The 15,073-nt window shown below is 37.0% G+C and overlaps 1 protein-coding gene across 1 annotated transcript; it reads right to left on the reverse strand.

Annotated features, from left to right (window-relative positions):
• Nucleotides 1–8,057: 8,057 nt before the first annotated feature.
• Nucleotides 8,058–10,168, reverse strand: LOC100662934 (olfactory receptor 1L4-like). The gene has a single exon (XM_010587658.3). It carries the CDS (start codon nucleotides 9,347–9,349, stop codon nucleotides 8,414–8,416), a length of 936 nt encoding a protein of 311 aa, XP_010585960.1. The 5' UTR covers nucleotides 9,350–10,168; the 3' UTR covers nucleotides 8,058–8,413.
• Between the last annotated feature and the right edge of the window lie 4,905 nt (nucleotides 10,169–15,073).

Here is a 15,073-nt window from a genome sequence, read left to right on the forward strand (position 1 = left end):
TATCCTGACACTGTGCTGAACTCTTCTATTAGTTCCAGTAGTGTTTTTGTGCATTCTTTAGGGTTTTCTGTGTATAAGATCATATCATCTGCAAATAGAGATACTTTTACTTCTTCATTACCAACTGGGATGCCCTTTATTTCTTTTTCTTGCCTAATTGCTCTGGCTAGGACCTCCAGCATAATGTTGAATAAGAGTGGCGATAAAGGGAATTCTTGTCTGGTTCCTGTTCTCAAGGGGAATGCTTTCAGATTCTCTCCATTTAGGATGATGTTGGCTTTGTGTAAAAGCCCTTTATTACGCTGAGGAATTTCCCTTCTATTCCTATTTTGCTAAGAGTTTTTATAATGAAAGGGTTTTGGACTTTGTCAAATGCCTTTGCTGCATCAGTTCATAAGATCATGTGGTTCTTGTCTTTTGTTTTATTTATGTGATGGGTTATATTGATCATTTTTCTAATGTTGAACCATCCATGAGTACCTGGCATGAATCCCACTTGGTCATGGTGAATTATTTTTTTGATACGTTGTTGAATTCTATTGGTTAGAATTTTGTTAAGGATTTTTGCGTCTAAGTTTATGAGGGATATTGGTCTATAATTTTCTTTTTTTTTGTGGTGTCTTTACCTGGTTTTGGTATCAGGGATATGCTGGCTTCATAGAATGAGTTTGAGAGTATTCCTTCCTTTTCTATGCTCTGAAATACCTTTAGTAGTAGTGGTGTTACCTCTTCTTTGAAAGTTTGGTAGCGTTCTCCAGTGAAGCCGTCAGGGCCAGGGCTTTTTTTTGCTGGGATTTTTAAAATAAACTTTTCAATCTCTTGTTATAGGTTTATTTAGTTGTTCTACCTGTTTGTGTTTAGGTAGGTGGTGTGTTTCTAGAAATTTGTCTAGGCTTTCAAATTTGTTAGAGTACAATTTTTCATAGTATTCGTTATGATTCTTTTAATTTCAGTTAGATCTGTTGTGATATCACCCATCTCACTTCCTATTTGGGTTATTTGCTTTCTCCCCTGTTTTTCTTTTGTCAGTTTGGCCAAAGGTTTATCAATTTTCTTAATCTTTTCAAATAACCAGGTTTTGGTCTCGTTAACTCTTTCTTTTTCTATTGTCTATTTCATTTAACTCTGATCTAATTTTCATTATTTGCTTTTTTTTCACTTATTATTTTGCTTCTTTTGCTACTCTCTGTTCAAATTGTAGGGTTAATGCTTCAATTTTGGCCCTTTCTTCTTTTTGGATGTGTGTGTTTATTGCTATAAATTGACTGAGCACTGCTTTAGCTGTGTTCCAAAGGTTCTGTTAGGGTGTGTTTTCCTTCTTATTTGATTTTGTGAATTTCTTTATTATGTCTTTAATTTCTTTTATAACCCAGTAGTTTCTGGGCAAGGTGTTATTCAGCTTCCATGTGTTTGACTTTTTTTCTTTGCTTTTTCTGTTATTGATTTCTGCTGTTAATCAATGATTATGATCAATCATTCATTATGATCATTATGATCAGAAAAGATGCTTTGTAATATTTCATTGCTTTGAATTCTGTTAAAGCTTGCTTATGGCTTTATATGCCTTCTATTCTGGAAATTGTTCCATGTGCATTGGAAAAGAAAGTATGCTTGGCTGCTGTTGGGTGGACTGTTCTGTGTATGTCTATGAGGTCAAGCTGGTTGATTGTGGCCTTTAGATTTTCCTTGTCTTTATTGAGCTTCTTTCTGGAAGTTCTGTCCTTCACTGAAAGTGGTGTGTTGAAATCTCCTATTATCGTGGAGCTGTCTATCTCTCTTTTCAATGCTGTTAGAGTTTGTTTTATGTATTTTGGAGCCCTGTCACTGAGCTCATAAATATTTATTACAGTTATGTCCTCCTGACGTATTGACCCTTTTATAGTGTCCTTACTTATCCTTTGTGGTGGATTTTACTTTAAAGTGTATCTTGTCAGAAATTAATGTTGCCACTCTTGCTCTTTTTTAATTACTGTTTGCTTGATATATTTTTTCTGTCCTTTGAATTTTTGTTTGTTTGTGTCTATAAGTCTAAGGTGTGCCTCTTGTAGGCAGCACACAGATGGATCTTGTTTTTTATCCATTCTGCCACTCTCTGTCTCTTTATTGGTGCATTTAGTCCATTTACATTCAGTATAATTGTGGATAGGTATGAGTTTAGTGCTGTCATTTTGATGTCTTTTGTTTGTGTTGTTGACAATTTCTTTGCTCCACTTAATTTTCTGTGATGAGTTGTTTTTCTTTACATATTTTCTTTTCATCTTTTTCATTTTTGTATTTTCTGAGTCTTTATGTTTTTCTTGTTTTTTATTTTGATGTGTACGGTTGTTGATTTCCTTTGTGGTTACCTTAATATTTACCCCTATTTTTTTTTTTAAGTTTAAACCAATCTTTTATTTCTTTATCTCACATTGACTTTCTCTCCATATGAAAGATCAATGACTACATTTTTTAGTCCCACAGCCTCAAGCTTTTGAAACCCCAGATGTTAGTCGCCTAGGTGGGCTGTAGAACATTTTCTTTATAAGCTATGTTATGCCAATTGATCTACATATCTCCCTAAATTATGGTCCCCAGTCCCCAGTCCCAGCTACTCTGTCTCTCAAAGTGTTTGGAGTGTCTAGGAAAACTTCTTTCCTTTTGTTTTGGTGCAGTTGTCCTGACTTCCTCTATATCGTGTGTTGTCCTTCCCTTTAGGGAAGTTGCCCTTCATCTACTATCTAGTTAGTAATTCCCCCCCCATAACCATCAAAGAATGCTTTTTTTTCTGTGTTTAAACCTGTTCTTGAGTTTTTATGGTAATGGTCTCATACGATATTTGTCCTTTTGTGACTGACTAATTTTACTTAGCATGATACCCTCCAGATTCATCCATTTTGTCAGATGTTTCACGGACTCAACATTGTTCTTTATCGTTGCATAAGATTCCATTGTGTGTATGTACCATAATTTGCTTATCCATTCATCTGTTGATGGGGATTTAGGTTGTTTCCATCTTTTTGCTATTCTGAATACTGCTGCAGTGAACATGGGTATGCATATGTCTATTTCTGAGAAGGCTGTGATTCTTCTTGGGTATATTCCTAGAAGTGAGCTTGCTGGATCATATGGTATTTCTATTTCTAGCTTTTTAAGAAAGCACCATATTGTTTTCCAAAGTGGCTGTACCATTTTACATTCCCACCAGCAGTACATAAGAGTTCCAATCTCTCCACAACCTCTTCAACATTTGTTATTTTGTGTTTTTTGGATTAGCACCAGCTTCATTGGGGTGAGATGCTATCTCATTTTAGTTTTGATATGCATTTATCTAATGGTTAATGACAGTGAACATTTCCTCATGTGTGTTTTGGCTGCCTAAATGTCTTCTTTGGTGAAGTGCCTGCTCATATCTTTGCCCATTTTTTAATTGGGTTATTTGTCTTTTTGTTGTTGAGGTATTGCTGTATCTTGTAGATTTTAGCAATTAGAGGCTGATAGGATTTTTTGTAGTAAAAAATTTTTGCCCAGGCTGTAGGTTCTATTTTTACTCTTTTGGTGAAATCTTTTGATGAGTATGAGTGTTTGATTTTTAGGAGCTCCTGGTTATCTAGCTTCTCTTCTGGTGTTTGTGCATTGTTAGTAATGGTTTGTATACTATTTATGGCATGTATTAGGGCTCTTAACATTGTCCCTATTTTTTCTTCCATGATCTTTATTGTTTTAGATTTTATATTTAGGTCTTTGATCCATTTTGAGTTAGTTTTTGTGTATGATATGAAGTATGGATCCTGTTTCATTTTTTTGCAGATGGATATCAGTTATGCCAGCATCATTTGTTAAAGAGACTGTCTTTTCCCCATTTAAGAGACTTTAGGTCTTTGTCAAGTCTCAGCTGCTCATAAGTGGATGAATTTATATCAGGCTCTCAATTCTGTTCCATTGGTCTATGTGTCTGTTGTTAACAGTACCAGGCTTGTTTTGACTACCATGGAGGTATAATAGGTTCTAAAATCAGTCAGCGAGAGACCTCCCACTTTGTTCTTCTTCAATAATGCTGTGCTTATCAGGAGACTCTTTCCTTTCCAGATAAATTTGGTGACTTGTTTCTCTGACTCATTAAAAGATGCCATTGGAATTTGGATTATGATTGCATTGTATTTGTAGATTGCTTTCAGAATTGACATTTTCACGATGTTGAGTTTTCCTATCCCTGAGCATGGTATGTTTTTCCACTTATGTAGGTCTATCTTGGTTTCTTGCTGTAGTGTTTTGTTGTTTTCTTTGTATAGTTCTTTTGCATTTCTGGTTAAATTTATTCCTAGGCACTTTATTTTCTTGGGGGCTATTGTAAATGGTATTGATTTGGTGATTTCGTTTCGAAGCTCTTTTTGTTGGTATAGAGGAATCCAGCGATTTTTGTATGTTAATCTTGTATCCTGATACTTTGCTAACCTCTTCTATTAGTTCCAGTAGTTTTCTTGTGGATTCTTTGGTGTTTTCTGTGTATGAGATCATGTAATCTGCAAATAAGAATACTTTAATTCTTCCTTATCAATTTGAATGTGCTTTATTTCTTTTTGTTGCCTTATTGCTCTGAATAGGACCTCCAACACAATGTTGAATAAGAGTGATAATAGAAAGGGCATCCTTATCTGATTCCTGTTCTCAAGGGGAATGCTTTCTGACACTTTCCATTTAGAATGATGTTGGCTGTTGGCTTTGCATAAATGCTCTTTATTATGTGGAGGAATTTCATTTCTGTTCCTATTTTGATGAACGTTTTTGTCAGGAATGGGTATTGGATTTTGTCAAATACCTTTTCCGCATTGATTGATGAAATCATGTGGGTCTTATCTTTTGTTTTATTTATATGATGGGTTACTTTCTGATTGATTCTATAATGTTGAACTCTCCCTGTGTACCTGGTATGAATTCCGCTTGTTGAAGATTAATTTTTTTTTTTTGATATGATGTTGAATTCTATTGGCTAGAATTTTGTTGAGGATTTTTGTGTCTGTATTCATAAGGATATTTGTCTGTAATTTTCTTTTTTTTGTGATGTCTTTGCCTGGCTTTGGTATCAGAGTTATGCCGGCTTCATAGCATGGGTTCGGGAGCATGCCTTCCTTTTCTATGCTCTGAAATACCTTTAGTAGTATTGGTGTTAACTCTTTTCTGAAAGTTTGGTAGAATTCTCCAGTGAAGCCATCTGGGCCAGGCCTTTTTTTATTGGGATTTTTTTTTTTTTTAATCACCTCTTCAATTTCTTCTTTTGTTAGGGGTTTATTTAGTTTTCTACCTTGGTTTGTATTTTTTTTGTGTGTGTGTGTGTTAGTTTAGGTAGGTAGTGTGTTTCTAGAGATTTGTTCATTTCCTGTAGTTTTTGAAATTTATTGGAGTTCAGTTTTTCTTAGTATTCTGTTATGATTCTTTTTATTTCATTTGGGTCTGTTGTGATGTCACAAATCTCACTTTTTATTCAGGTTATTTCCTTTCTCCCCTGATTTTCTTTTGTCAGTTTGGCCAATGGTTTGACAATTTTGTTGATATTTTCAAAGAATCAACTTTTGGTCTTGTTGACTCTTTTAATTGTTTTTCTATTCTCTACTTCATTTATTTCTGCTTTAATCATTATTATTTCCTTTTTTCTGGTGCCTGAGGGCTTCTTTTGCTGCTCTCTTTCTATTTGTTCTAGTTGTAGGGTTAGTGTTTTGGTTTCATGCTGCATCCTAGTGAGTTGGCTTAATAACTTGTTTTGTGCTTTTATTCTACCTCCTATTTTGCTGAGTAGTGCCTGGGTCTTAAAAGCTTGTAAGCAGCCATCCAAGACACAGCAATCGGTCTCTATTCACCTGGAGCAACAGAAGAAAAAGGACAGTAAGGAATAGGAGGAGGATATGGAATGTGTGCCTAAATGCCTTCATGAACAACTGGGATCTATTTACAGCAGTTTGTTTATTTTTCTTGGTGTGGGATTGTACTCAATGAGATTATTGGATGCTTAGACCCTTCTTCTGATTAGATTCACCTTCAGAAAGGGTTTACTTTTTTCTTACCAATGCTTAATGACAACTTCCCAGGGTAACTTCTGGAATTTCTTGTCTGTATATCAAAGCTCTTATTTACTGAAGTCTCCAGATAGCTCTTGCCTATTGGAGCTCACTCATTCTGAAGGGTAACCAAATATCTTGTGGGAAATGGTCACATATTCTGATAGACACATGACATTCTAGCTCTGGCTGAGAAGTATAAGACTGACCTAAGGCCAGAATGGGAACTCTTTCACTTCAGTGTGCTATGTCATGGTCACTTGTTATCTAGAACTCCATTTAGTTTCAGCTTTTGGGAATATCTACAGGATCTTGATTTCTTAGACCCCGGAGAATGACTTCATGCTTGGTAAAGTAGAGGGTCAGTGAAAAAGAAGAAGATTCTGAAAAAGATGGATTGACATAGTGGCTGCAACAGTGGGGACAAATATAGCTACGACTGTGGGGAGGCACAGGACTGGGCAGAGTTTCTTTCTGTTGTACATAGGTCACTATGAGTTAGAACCATCTCGATGGCACCTAACAACAAAAACAATAATGCTTTATTGAGAAAAAGAACTCTGGGCTGATGGCAGAAGTGAGCTACATGATGGCAGAACTAAAAAGAACTTTGGTCACAGGTTTCTTGGGATCAGAGGACTTAATTAGCTTTACAAGTTACCAGAAGATGTAATTAACAAATTTGTTCATTTAATGTATGCCTGGCCTGGACATTCCTCACATCGTTTATTGTATTTAATTAGGCATGAGATAGCTATGACATATAAACAAAAAAAGTGGAAAGTGTACAAATATTCTAAGCCAGTCCCCCCCAAAACTAAATTATTGGTTGGAGATAATGTTGAACGTTGTGTGTGCCTTTACCAACTTGGAGGCTACTGCTAATTAGATTTGTTTCTTGGCTTGCGGGTTGCTTCTTGATAATTAGAGGAGACACTGACAACAAAGGCAGTAACACTGATGTTAGATCTTAGGTGTCCCTGTATTCCATTAGACCACCATACACTTTTTGACATATATTTAAGGCCAGTAGACTTAGGTTCAACTTCAGGTTCTGTCACTAACAAGATTGCAACCCAGAAAGGTTGATGGTTGTGAGAACTTGATGACATAATTGAGACAAAATACATTCAAAAAGAGTATTAACCTTACAATACTATTGATATTGACAATAACATACTTCTTCAAGGAATGATGAAGCAACTAATTTACACTGATGTATTTGTCTCATTTGAGTTATGTAACAGTCATTAGTGCTGTTCACAAAATATTTCTGGCCCTCCCCCTTATAAGCATGTTTGGATTTTAATTCCTGGCTCCCTTGTGGTTGGGTGGGGTCATGAGGCTTATTGAAAAGAGTAAGTTGTGGGCACAAGTGGTATGGAGCACTCTGAACCAGAATATTTAATTGTCAGTGTAAAATCTTCAAGAGTCTTCCTTAGCTTCTGACAGATTTATGAGTAATGTTTAGTATGGTGGCTGCTCCATCAGTTTAGGTCCTCAAATGTCTAAAATGATCAGCACTCTCACACTGTTCTGATATGGACATGCAATGAGAAGTAAACCTTTGGTTTTAAAATCCTAAGGTTTTGAGATTGTTTGTTTCCACAGCATAACCTAGCCCATCTTGACTTATACATTGCTCTTTCTAGGATATAAAGGGCAGGTTAGTGAGTGCACTAGCCATCTGGAGAAAGGAATAATGAAGGGGCAAAGGAGACAGGTAGTGAGAATGCACACTGTCATCATACTGTGGTGGGGAAGTGGCGAGGGGGGGCAAGTCTGCTTTGTAGATGCTTTAATCTTGCCAACCTTGTTCTCACTGTTATCAAATTGTTCAGAAGACTCTAGCCTCACAGGGCTTTTCACAGTTCCTTAAATATATTTCAACACTTATTGCTTCTACCTGTGTATGTGGTTTCCACTATTTCAAATGTTCAGCCAATTTCTTCATTCCTTGTATCTTTATCTCTCAAAATCTAGTCTGTCTTTCAGGATGATCTTAGGTATCTTGCTCCAAGAATTTTTTTTCTGAGTTCTCTACCAAGCCCAAGCAATTTATTCTTCTTTTGGCACTAATAGGACATTATAATTTCTTTAGTACTGGCTGTAGTCAGTTTTATAGAAGAATTATTTGAGGGATAGCCTTATTTTACTATACGGTGTCAATTGTTTTCCTGCAATCTGGATTCCTAGCCTGGGTATGAACATATATTTAATTATGCACATAGATAAACAAGTGTTCTGACTCCCAGGCCAGTGTTCTTACTGCTATCCAACACCACTTCTCATTACATCTCTGGATACCATGCTGAAAATAGGCAATAGGGAAGGATAACCTGTTAGGTCGTTTCCTAATTTTGACATTCTATCATTTTGTTCTTCTATGAGTGAATTCTGTCCCTTAACTTTCCCAAACCTCTCTTCATATCCTTGTTCCTCAGGCTGTAGATGAAAGGATTCAACATGGGTGTCACCACCGTGTATGTAACTGTGGCTACTCGGTCCTTCACTGCTGAGTACATGGACAGGGGCCTAAAATAAACATAGATGACACTCCCATAGAACAGAGCTACTACAGTGAGGTGGGAGCCACAGGTAGAGAAGGCCTTCCACTTCCCAGATGCAGAGGGGATTCTGAGAACAGTGATGATTATCCGCATGTAGGAGAAGAGTATGCACAAGAAAGGTGTCACAATGACAGCCAGGGTCTCAGTCATGACCACAATCTGGCTGGAGGAGGTGTCAGAGCAGGACAGCTTTAGCACAGGTTGGGTGTCACAAAAAAAGTGCTGAATGACATGGGAGGCACAGAAAGACAGGTGAGACATGAGCAGCACACGGAGCAAGGCGTGCAGGTGAGATATGGTGCAAGAACCCAGTAACATGAGAAGACAACGCCATGGGTTCATGACCACATCATAATGGAAGGGGTCGCAAATAGCCACCAGTCGGTCTATGGCCATGGATGCCAGCAGGTAGCTGTCAGTATTCACAAAGGCTATGAATAAGTACATCTGGACCAGGCAGCCCACGTAGGAGATAATCTTTGTCTGTGATAGTAAGTTCACCAGCATCTTGGGCACAATGACCGTTATGAAGCAGATATCCATGAAGGACAAGTTGCTGAGGAAAAAGTACATAGGAGTATGGAGCCTGGAGTCAAAATGTATGGGTAGGATGATAAGCACATTGCCTACCACGGTGACCAGGTACATGGTGAGGAAGATGGCAAAGAGAGGCTTCTGCAGCTGAGGGTTGGAGGAGAGGCCCAGAAGGATGAAACCTGAAGTGCTGCTGCTGTAGTTCTGTACCTCCATGTCTCTGGACTTCCTGGATGGTGTTTAGAGGAGCATTGAGAGGGATGCAAAAGATAATTTGATCAATACAGCTTCTTTCCTAGCTTCCAACCTACAAAAAAAGCCCACTTTTATTAAAAAGCTTACTTTAAGCAACTACAGAAAAACAAATAAGAAATCTAATTCAACAAAGGGATAGTTAAAAAAATTACAAATTAATTACAATTAATTTCCTAAATTAGAAACTAAATGTTTCCCATGTATTCATAGGAACTTCTATGTGCCCTAATTCATCTGAGTTCTCCTCAATTCTCTTTTTAAAGATTATTTTTAAGTTTTATTTTGACCAACTCCTTATCCTCTTTTTTTGTCCTGTAGGAAAAAGCTGCTGTGTCTTACTTTGTTTTTTTTTTTTTTTTAATTTTTATTGTGCTTTAAGAGAAAGTTTACAAATCAAGTCAGTCTGTCACATATAAGCTTATATACACCTTACTACATACTCCCATTTACTCTCCCCCTAATAAGTCAGCCCGCTCCCTCCTTCCAGTCTCTCGTTTTGTGACCGTTTTGTCAGTTTCTAACCCTCTCTACCCTCCCACCTCCCCTCCAAACAGGAGATGCCAACACATTCTCAAGTGTCCACCTGATACAAGTAGCTCACTCTTCATCAGCATCTCTCTCCAGCCCACTGTCCAGTCCCTTCCATGTGTGATGAGTAGTGTTCAGGAATGGTTCCTGTCCTGGGCCAAGAGAAGGTTTGGGGACCATGACCGCCGGGATTCTTCTAGTCTCAGGTAGACCATTAAGCCTGGTCTTTTTATGAGAATTTGGGGTCTGCATCCCACTGTTCTCCTGCTCCCTCAGGGGTTCTCTGTTGTGTTCCCTGTCAGGGCAGTCATCGGTTGTGGCCGGGCACCAACTAGTTCTTCTGGTCTCAGGATGATGTAAGTCTCCCGTTCATGTGGCCCTTTCTGTCTCTTGGGCTCATAGTTATCGTGTGACCTTGGTGTTCTTCATTCTCCTTTGATCCAGATGGGTTGAGACCAATTGATGCATCTTAGATGGCTGCTTGTTAGCATTTAAGACCCCAGATGCCACACTTCAAAGTGGGATGCAGAATGTTTTCATAATAGAGTTTATAATGCCAATTGACTTAGAAGTCCCCTTAAGCCATAGTCCCCAAATCCCGCCCTTGCTCTCTGACCTTCGAAGCATTCAGTTTGTCCAGGAAACTTCTTTGCTTTCGGTCCAGTCCAGTTGAGCTGTGGGTCTTACTTTGAATCAGGATGTTTTTATTCCATATCTTCCCATGAATCCTCTTCTGCTCATAGTTGAGGGAGTGTAGAGTGGGGAAGGGACAAAAATGAACATCAGAACTAATGAATATTCTTTGGTACCAGGGAAATATTACCCAATAGCAAGGTAAGCATGTGCTTAGGGCATCAAGAAAGCAGGGGCACTAGTTGTCCAAAGCAGAGACCCATAGATGCCAAGCAGACAGGACACAAGGAAAAGTAAGCACCACAGTGGAAGGGAAGTGTCTTGGCACTAAATGAAATTTGATATCATTTTATAAATGTGGTGTCTTCAGATTGAGGAGACCCTTGTATTTGTATCATACACTTTGCGAGTGCTCTTGTCCCTGTTGGGTATCAGCAGTAGCCCAATGAACTGTGAATATGCAGTATCAAAGGACAGAAACTTGAGTGCGCAACTTTTTAAGTATTTTAGGAGAAAAAACACTGGCAGAGATCTTCGAAGCACCTGCCAACAAACATGGTACTACAAATGAATGAAATTATTTCTGACTGCCTTGTAAGTACTAATTCTTTTGACTGTCTCAGACTTGAAGAACAAAATTATGTGTTCCAAATCATTTTTTTAAAACTTACTAATTAACAGTCCTGTGTCAATGGGCTCAAGCATAACAGCAATCATGAGGATGGTGCAGGACTGGGCAGTGTTTTGTTCCTTTGTACATAGGGGTCTCTGTGAGTCAGAACTGATTCCACGGCATCTAACAACATTGATTAACAGAAATACAGATCCCGTTTTATGATAATTTTTCATGTTATAGTTCAAATTCAAATGTAAATTTTATTTATTTTTCCATTGAATTTAAATTATTCAAATTTATTTGCTATGGTAGAAACAAATTTAAAAAGTGACATAATTTTATATCCAGGTATAAATGATATTGCCACAACTGCATAGAACATACACACACAAAAAGCTCCAAGAAGAAAAAAAGAAAAGGATTTGGGAATCCCTAAAAGACGATTCCAAAATTAACTTCCTTTTTAAAACATAATGAATCAGAAGAGTATTCTTCCTGCATTTAATGGTTACTTCTTTAATCATTGTACTAGTACCACTAGTGCTGAAATTACTAATGGCAATATGAATGTAAGAGAATTTGTTCCAAATATTGCATCCACTCTTTGCTGCAGCTAAAAAAAAAAAAAAAAAAACTAATAATTGTGTAGAAAGTGAAACTATTTTATAATCTGAAATTGTAGCATCTTCTTACCCCATAAAAACCGGAAATACAGATCCTACTTTGTGAAATACTTTTTTCTTCTAATGGCGTAAATTATTGGATCAAAAGAGGGCCAAGTGATTGTCAACATCACAGTAGACCATTTGAAAATTCATGTCAAAAATTTCCAGATGGTAAACAAACAGGGTTCTGTAGCCAGAATATGTTTCTAGGGTGCAAAGCTAATGGTGAAAATTATAAGAGGGAGTGGCTACTGTATTCTCCATCAGTCAGATCTGTATATTGTCTTGTTTGTGAACTATTCAGTCCGAAATCATTTAATTCTCGACTGCTACAGATGGATTTAGCAATTGGTGCAACTTGAATGTGATTGATAAACATGAAAACAGTTCAATTCACAGAGATTGTAAGTTGTCATATTTAAACCAAAGACATGTCTTTGGCTTAGGTCGTGAATTGGAAACAAAAATTAATGAAGAACATCAGTATTGGAAAGCCAATTTGCAAAGCGTTTTTGCTGTCATTATAACAATCACTGAACGTGGATTATCTTCTTGAAGAAAAAAATTAAGTATTTGGGCCCCCTCAAAATGGAAATTTTTTTGGCTTACTTGAACTTGTTGCTCAGTTTGATCCATTTTAGCAGGTCACATCTCAAAATGTGGTAACATAAGAAAGGGCAGCCCATCATATATGTCTAAAGCAATGTGTGAAGAATTAATAAATTTAATAGGTGGTAAAGTTCAATGAACTATTTTCAGTGAATTAAGTACAGCTCAATATTTCAGTTTGTCTGTAGATTCTCTCCTGATCTTTCTCATACAGACCAGCTAAGTATTAAGACACATATTTCCACCAGATAGAAAACCTGTTGAGTGATTTATCACATTTACTAGCTTAAAAAGTCATTTTGGTGAAGAAATTGCAGCATGTCACTATTTATGTGAGATTGCAAAATCGATTTTTCTAAGTGCAGACACCCGTCCTATGACAACGCTGCCAATATGGCAGGGCATTATAAAGACATGCAACAAAAAATTTTAGAAGGTAATGAATACGCATGCCGTTTTCATAGCATGTGCTGCACATTCACTTAATTTTGTAAGATGGATTCTAGATAACTTAGAAAAAGTTGCTGAAGACCAGACACAATAAAGAGACACCAAAAGAGAAGCAGAAAAGATCACCAACAAATGCAAACATTAGAGTATGTATAAGAAACCCTGGTGACATAGTGGTTAAGAGCTACAGCTGTTAACCAAAAGTTCTGCACCTCAAATCCACCAGGCACTCTTTGGAAACCCTATGGGGCAACTCTACTGTGTCTTATAAGGTTGCTATGTGTTGCAATCGACTAAATGGCCATGGTTTTGGTTTGGTTTAGCACAGTAGATTGTTATATGGCAGCAGTTGATTTTTTTTTATTACTGTTTAGCTATTCCACACATTTTTTTTTTTTTTTTTGCTGCTACTACTTACTCATAGGAGCCCTGGTGGAACTGTGGTTAAGAGCTTGGCTGTTAACAAAAATGTCAGCAGTATGAATCCACCAGCTGCTCCTTGGAAACCCTATGGGATTGCTATGAGTCAGAATCAACCTTTTTTTTTTTTTAAATTCACCAATGGGTAGCTCTAAAAACATATTTAGTCAAAGATGGAGTATTAAAATGCCTTTCTAATATATGTTGGGAAGTGCATGCTGTAGCAATGAGTGCAATGCTGGAATTCTACACTCAGATTCTAGATGCCTTAGAAAATATTGCTGAAGACCAAACACAAAAAGGAGATACAAAAAGAGAAGCTGAAAAGATTGCCAACAAAATGCAAACACTAGAGTATGTGCGTATGTTGGTTATGTGGAATAATACATTGCAGAATTTTCATTGGATGAGTCAAGCTTTCCAAGATTCAGAAGTAAATTTAAAGACATACACTGGTCTCTACCAGTCATTAACAAGGCGTTTACAAAATTTAAGAGAACATTTTGAAAAAAATTGCAAACACAACAAAACAAATACTGGCAAATACTGATTATCAAGAAGTTCACCACTGCAGAATCATCAGAAACAAGTAAATAATGGAAGTGCTCCAGAAGTATCATTGGGTGCCTGAGAGCAATTTCTTATAACCACATTCTACACTATCATTTTCACACTTGAATCTTGCATGAAAAGATGGGTGAAAGTGTATGAAGTTCTTTCAAATAGATTTTCTTTTTTTAAACAATGTGGATATACCTGATGAAGGATGCATGAATGCATCCAAGAAATTGATGCAGGCTTATCCTGATGACTGAAATACTAACCTTTATGGAGAAGTGCTGCAATTTCATTCTAACGTGAGAACTAAGTCTACAGGTTCAGGAAAGACAATGTTCACTCATGTAGGCATATGTGATTTCTAATAGAAGGTAAAATATAATGAAAATTTCCCAGTGTTGAAATTGCTTTATGCATATTCCTAACTTTAACCATCACAAACTGCACAAAAGAATGCTCGTTTTCATCCCTAGAGAGATTTTTAAAAAACCCTGTCTTCATCAGCATACAACAAGATTCAAAAAGACTCGATTCATTACCCTTATGAGTGGAAGTAGATATTGTTTGACAGCTTTGTTATGATGAAATCATTCAACAATGTGTAACAACAAAGAATAGGAAGAAATGTTTTTAATTATGTTAGAGATGAAAGATCTATTTAAAAATAAAATACAGTAATTTGTTGTATTATTTGTTTTCTGATCAAGAAATTTTCTTTTATGACATCTGGGGAAGGCTTTCTCTCTCTGTCAGTTCTGGGGAAATGTCCTTGTTATCGATCTTCCCCTGGTATAGGAGCTTCTCAGTGCAGGTACCCTGGGTTCAAAGAATGCATGCAGTTCTTTCTTGGTGGTATGCAGTCCCTATCACTCTGCTCACTACACTCTCATTTTTTTTTCTTGTAAGATAAAAGATGATGCAGGCCACACCCCAGGGAAACTCCCCTTACATTGGATCAGGGCTGTGACGTGAGTAAGGGTGTTGGCATCCCACCCTAATCCTCTTTAACATAACCTAAACTTGCCTCTTTAACCACAGGCAGAAATTGGGATTTAAAATACATAGGAAAATTAGATTACAAAATGGAGAACAACCATACAATACTGTGAACCATGGTTTAGACAAGGTGTAACACATTTTTGGGAGGCACGATTCATTCCATAACACTATATATTATGAAAAAAACAACAAAAAAAAGAACATTTC

This window comes from Loxodonta africana, chromosome 9, assembly GCF_030014295.1.
Source record: "Loxodonta africana isolate mLoxAfr1 chromosome 9, mLoxAfr1.hap2, whole genome shotgun sequence".
NCBI lineage: Eukaryota > Metazoa > Chordata > Mammalia > Proboscidea > Elephantidae > Loxodonta > Loxodonta africana.